Below are 6000 nucleotides of genomic sequence, written 5' to 3' on the forward strand. Positions count from 1 at the left end.
CAGGAAAAAAATATTCTGAAGACAGCTGGAATACAGTAGCTTGAATCTCCCACCTGTCTCTCGACATTCCCAGATTATGGAATAAATATGTTTCTCTTCTGCCTGGTGTACAGTGAATAATAATTTTTCACAAACACTCTACCATCTCCAACTATTAATACGTTGACCTTTTGCCATAGTTTTGCCAGAATCAACTCTTTCTACTGGCAGTTTTGCATCTTTATTAATGAAGGTCTTGGCTGTTTTCCCATGGTCATATTTGGAGCATAGAGCATAAGCATGGTGTGTGTGCCCTTTCATTTAACAGTTTCTGCTGTGGAATACCAGTCCAATTGCGTATTTGTGCCTTCATAAAATGAATGCAGTCTGTTCCTTCTAGTTTCTCTGATGCAACAGAAAATCTCAGATTTTCCCTGTTTACTCTGTCCTCTAATTTTACAGTTTTTGATATCTTTCTTCTTGAGCAGCCACGTACTCAGGCAGTCTTTTCTTAAATTTCAGCATCTGATTTTTTGCAGTTTTATCAGCTCATTTTAATATCTGTTTAAACCTTCATCCATTTTTCCATCCTTTTGTTATTTGAGTTGATACACTCCTTCACTGTTTCATTTATTTTAGTCAGCTCTGAACACATTTGACTTATTCCCTCTGGATTACTGGAAGCCATGTCCTGCACCAAAGCTAGAGCTTGAGGTGTATTTTGCTGAACTGCTTCAGGATTTCTCACAGTCAGTTTATCTCTTCATATTATCTAGTAGATTTTCTTTCAGGCTGTCGTAGTTTCTTCCTTGCAGGCATCCAGGCAGTGTACTTACTAGCCAGTAACTGAATTTTACTTAAGCTGGTAATATCACTAGCTGCTGTTTCTCGGTTTCTGTTTTCAGACTGGGAGAGCTGAAGTTAAGCTGTTGATTTGTGTGTAGCCATCTTGGAAGTCCAGTGTAAATGCAGACTCAGTAACTCAAAAGGTAGTACACTTGCCTTTGGTGCTGGAATATCAGAAGGCTGTGGTTTCTCTTCCCCACCAGGTAGTTGGATTCCTTTCCAGTACTGAAACTGCAGTGCTGCATAAGGGGGGTGCTGCACACCTATATTAAACTGAGGCCCCTTCTGCCTGAGCCAGTGGTAACTCAAGTGGATGTTAAAGTTCCCACTGCACTTATTTTAAAAGAATGGGAAGTTCCCCAGTTCCCTGTCCAAATTTCCCCTAGTCAGTTTGACTAGTGCCCCCTCCCGAAAAGATGCCAATCTACTAGTGGGACTAACTCAGTCTACAAAGTGTAAATAAATAAGTAAAAATAAAATGTACAAGTAAAGCTCGGTAAAAAAAAAAAAAAAAAAAATTTGTCTCTTCATGACATCATATTAAGCTGCCATGAAGCAGGGACTGGAAAAAAACAAGTGGTTGCTATTTTTAATCTCAGTGAATGTGACTTTTCTATTTAAAGGTTGTAAAATTAAAAAAAAGGTGGAAAAGAAAAAAAAACTTTCAGCTAGCAAAAGTAATTGCAGTACAGTTATAAGGACTAAAAATGCCATGTTTAGCCAAGTGGAAAAATAAAGAAGAAAATGGAATTGAGAGAAAGTGCATGTGCATGCGTGCGTGTGTGTGGAGAGAGTGTGAGCTTATACCTCTCAAATTCTTTGCATAGGAATTTGGAATCTAAGAGACTGTTCATCAACATGCATTATCTGAACAATAAGAAGAACAAAAGTATAATGGTTAGCTTTACTGAGTAGCTGTAATCCTCAGTGATTTTACCAGAAAATAAAGAAGGTAAATCAGGGATGTTCTACAAAATCAGAGACAGTTCGGTGGAGTGCAGTGCTTTGCACTGTATGATTTTTTTTTATTCATTTGATCACAATGACAGGGGAGTTGTATTCAGTCAAGAAATTAGCTGTAATTGCTGGTCATATTTGTGTGTTTCTGTCTTTGTGTGTCTGCTCTGCATTTTTATCTCTGTGTGCATATGTTAACTTAAAGTACTTGAATAGCTTATATTTTGGATGGAATATACTTCCCCCAACAACAGTTGCATATTCTACAGCAACTTTGAAAGATTAGGTAGATGAACTGTTTTGCATCAAAAATGTATAAACCAATAAAAGAAACACATGTTAAACAATTTAACAGATATCCCATTGTATAAGTGCAAGAATGCCCTCCAGGGTGGGTGTTACTGAGGAAATAACACCCTTCCAGGGGCGTAGAGGCTGATGCTGCATCCTCAGATGGGCATTATTTCCCCCAATAAACCCACCTTGTCAGACATGACTGCTTTCTTAAGAAGAAAAAGAAAAGAATGAGGTTAAAGGAAAAGTCCTCCCTCTCCTCCTTTTAATTCAACCCTTCGGTTTCCTTCTAGCTATAATATGATTCCAGTATTGTTTAGGTAATGGCACCTGGAAGCTCCTATGATCAGAGCAGTACCCCAAGGCTCTCCCTTGCGTATGTCTTGCACTGATACCACCAAACCAGTTTAGAAGTGTGCCCAAATAGCTTAAAGCTAATCAAACCAGCAGGTCGAGCTCTGAGCTAAACGTAGATCTTAAGAGATTTTTATTTTTCAAAATGCTGCAGATTCTCCTGTACAATAAAAAAAATGACACAGTGACTCTTAGTTCTTCTTCTTCAAATGAAATTCTCCTTTATTGTGCAGTCTTTTCAGAAGTTAGGTCTACCTAACTAATCATTTGCAGCGTTTTGAAAAATAAAAATCTCTTAAGATCTATGTTTATCTCAGACCTTGGCCTGCTGGTTTGATTAGTTTAAGCTATTTGGACACGCGTCTTTATTGTTTAGGTACCAGAAAACTTGCCTGTACTTCATATAACTTTCATTTCCTTTCCTTGGAATTAAAAGAAGGGAAAGTCCACCTACTTTTAAGCTTACCTTTTTACATATTTTGCAGAGGAATTTGTCTTCAACTACATGACATACCCAAGACACAGAAAAATCTGTAGTTTGCCCAAATACTGCCCACAGTGTTAGACAGTTAGTCTTGCTGATGTTAGTAGGTCAGTCTTTTTGCACTTTTTTGTAGTGATGTCATAAGTGGTATCGTTAGTAACTGCAACAGTTGTTTTAGAAATTGATGTTAGTCTTACACACAGAACTACCGATTTCCTGTGTTCAGGGATTGTGGTTTTGATGAAGTGTTAGTATGCTGTAGTATAACAAATCAAGGGATAGCAATGCAACAGAAGTGTGATAATGTAATATATGAAGTCATTTGTGCTTCAGTTTTCAAAAAAAAAAAATCCTAATGCAAATTGAAGAACAGATAGCTATACTTTTTTTGTACCATGCTTGTACAATACTTTTGAGCAAAAATAGCAAGCACATTTCTCCAACATTTAGGATAAGAAAAAAATCATTGTACTGCTGCAAACACTTGTGAGTAACAGAACATGTTCTCTAAAATGCTGAGTAACCACTCTTGGATTGCAGTGCTAGATATGGCACCTCAGGAAGAGTGTAGAGGAGGGTTTATCAGTGTACAGAGCATAGGACTACAAAATGAATATGCCCACAAAAGCCTGGAATTGAACTACTTTCACTGGAACTCTAAATCTGCTCTGAATAGCATGTAACAGGCACTGTGAGAAATGTATTTGATGGTCATTCAGTAACAAAAATGCAAGCACACTTGCTGCAGAGGGTGTGTAAGATGATGATGTTACTCTCACTGTTGCCATTGTATCTCAATGGACTAGGAATACAGCATAATTTCCTTATGTCTAGCATGACTCATGTAAAAGGGACTTGCAGTGGATTCTGGAAAAGGGACAAGAAAGCACTAAAACAAGATCATGTTAATATGTCAGGCGCAGTGTCTGCCATTTTGTGGGAACAAATTAAAATTTTGTAATAAACACTTACTGATTTTAATTCATTAAAATAGCTCAGAAAACAAAAATACAATAAAAGTACATATTTTGAGTTCCAAGGTATAAAATTGTGTGAATAGCTTGCTGCCTCAATAATGCAATGGGCAAAATTATATTTACGCATATATTTTTAAATTATCTAATTTGGATTACTTTTTTTCATCAGTGAAGTTTGAATGCTACTGCTTGTGATGCCGTTGGTGTGAATTCTTAATGGACCTGGATCTAAGTTAGTGGGAGGACAGGGAATTAAACATGCTGCCATATTAAGGGTGCAAGTGATCACACACAACAGTTTCATGAGCAGAGGAAAGCTTTGATTGAGCAAAACCTAGTTGTATGAGAAAGGAAAGCCATGCTTTACAAAGCCTTTAAACGTCTTTGGAAACTTCTATCTTAATTGCTGTGATGTCAAAAGGTTAGATTTTCTGAAAAATGACAGTAGAACCATATGATTGACATAGGGGCAAAAGAAAAGCAAGGCATAGCTTCATGAAGCAGTGTGTGCTTGAGACACAACAGTGTCATGTTTATCCAAGAGGTGGTTAGATCAGAATTTCAAGGGAGTTTCTTTTTGCATTGCATTTGTAAATAGTTTTGCAGAGAGACATGATCCTTTAATTTCACTGGTAAAGTAAAATGGTAATATTGCTACCAAATGCATTCTTCCTTCTGGTCTTGTCTGGGTATTGAGAGTTAGAGCAAACTATTAAAAGCTGAAACACAAGCAGGTATAGAAACTAATCCATGTTGCACTGTGTTTATGTATTTATTTGTTTCCTTTACAGGTAGTGACAGTTTATGGAAATTGAAAGCTGTAAGCTCTGCTAAAGTTCGCACAGCCTTTACCATCTTGTGGGTGAAAGTTCAGTTCCTAGCACACATCTTGGACATATGGGAAAGAGGCAACCGCAATGTACAACTCATTGACCGTACTTCCCAGGAACTGAAGCAAGAGGCGAAGAAGGCATGTCAGCTGCTGGCCCAACATGGAGTAATCATTTAGTTTGGTCAGTGAGCTCTGTACCTGTCTTTGCAGTAGAAAAACAACTAGAAAAGGAGGATGGTCAGCATTTCAGTCTGCTGTGTTGATGAGTATTATAAGCAAGAAAGGCCACGCATTTTTCACGGAATTGTCTTAATTGTGTAGCAGAGGGCACTGACTATGATTGGCGGCTAGAAGTGGAGCTGAATTCCCATGTCCAACAGTGCTGTGGTGCACTGGTGAAAAAACAAGACCCAAGCTCTACCAGTACTAAGAACGGAGTAGCACAATTTATTATTTGCATGGTTATGGATATGGCTGTTTTTAGCATGATATTTCAGAGAAGGTTTATGAGGATGGCCTTTTATAGGAATGTAAACCTTCAATAAGGAAACTTTTGATGGGTGTTGCTTTCAGGCTGACTGCATATGCATCCAGTGCCTTTTTATTTGGTGTTCATGTCTTTTCTTGTAAATACTTTGTAAAGTGAACTTTTGAGAATCCTAAATATATTTTAAGTTTAGTAAATAGCTTTGTATTGTGAGATATGTGGTTTCTGTAGAGATTGAAAACAATAGATGCATTTTATGAACATCTGAATTCAGAAAATTACAAAAGTGTTTGTGTGTATGTATGTATGTATGAGAGATTTTATAAAAGTGAACCTATACTGTCACACAGACATTTGCATACATACACCAATGCATTTATTCAGTACAGGAATTTCTTAAATTTGATATTTATAGAGTTGTAGAATTGCTGACTAAAAGTTTCAGTTGTATTATCCAGAACTCCGAACACATGGATGCTAAATTACCGTTCTGCTGGCCTAGTGTCATCCTGTGTTTATGAGTCAATGGACTTCATTTTAAGGTGGCCTTCAAACTGGGGAACTGAGTGCTTATTTGGCTGCGGTCAGGCTGTGGTATTCACATTGCAGGAGAGAGCCAATAAATGACAGACCTGTGGAAATGGCCACAAAAAGAACATCATCACTTCATGGCATAGATATGAAGAGGATGTTCCAGAGGATATTTTGGTTTACATCTGTATGTTTTTTAATACATTTCTTTGCATGTATCATAGAGTAAAATCCTTAGCTGCTATAATTGATGGCCTTG

At 37.4% G+C, this 6000-nt stretch overlaps 1 protein-coding gene across 1 annotated transcript in view; it reads left to right on the forward strand.

The window, feature by feature from the left end:
• The window catches only part of LOC122799562 (thyroid adenoma-associated protein homolog), a 672025-nt gene extending 666616 nt beyond the window's left edge, over positions 1–5409 (forward strand). The window contains exon 30 of the mRNA XM_044068695.1: positions 4683–5409. Coding sequence (XP_043924630.1) covers positions 4683–4900 — 218 coding nt within the window. The 3' untranslated portion in view covers positions 4901–5409. The remainder of the gene's footprint in view (positions 1–4682) is intronic.
• The last annotated feature ends 591 nt before the right edge of the window (positions 5410–6000 follow it).

This window comes from Protopterus annectens, chromosome 4.part0 (genome assembly GCF_019279795.1).
Source record: "Protopterus annectens isolate FY-2018-M chromosome 4.part0, PAN1.0, whole genome shotgun sequence".
In the NCBI taxonomy this organism is placed as follows: domain Eukaryota; kingdom Metazoa; phylum Chordata; order Ceratodontiformes; family Protopteridae; genus Protopterus; species Protopterus annectens.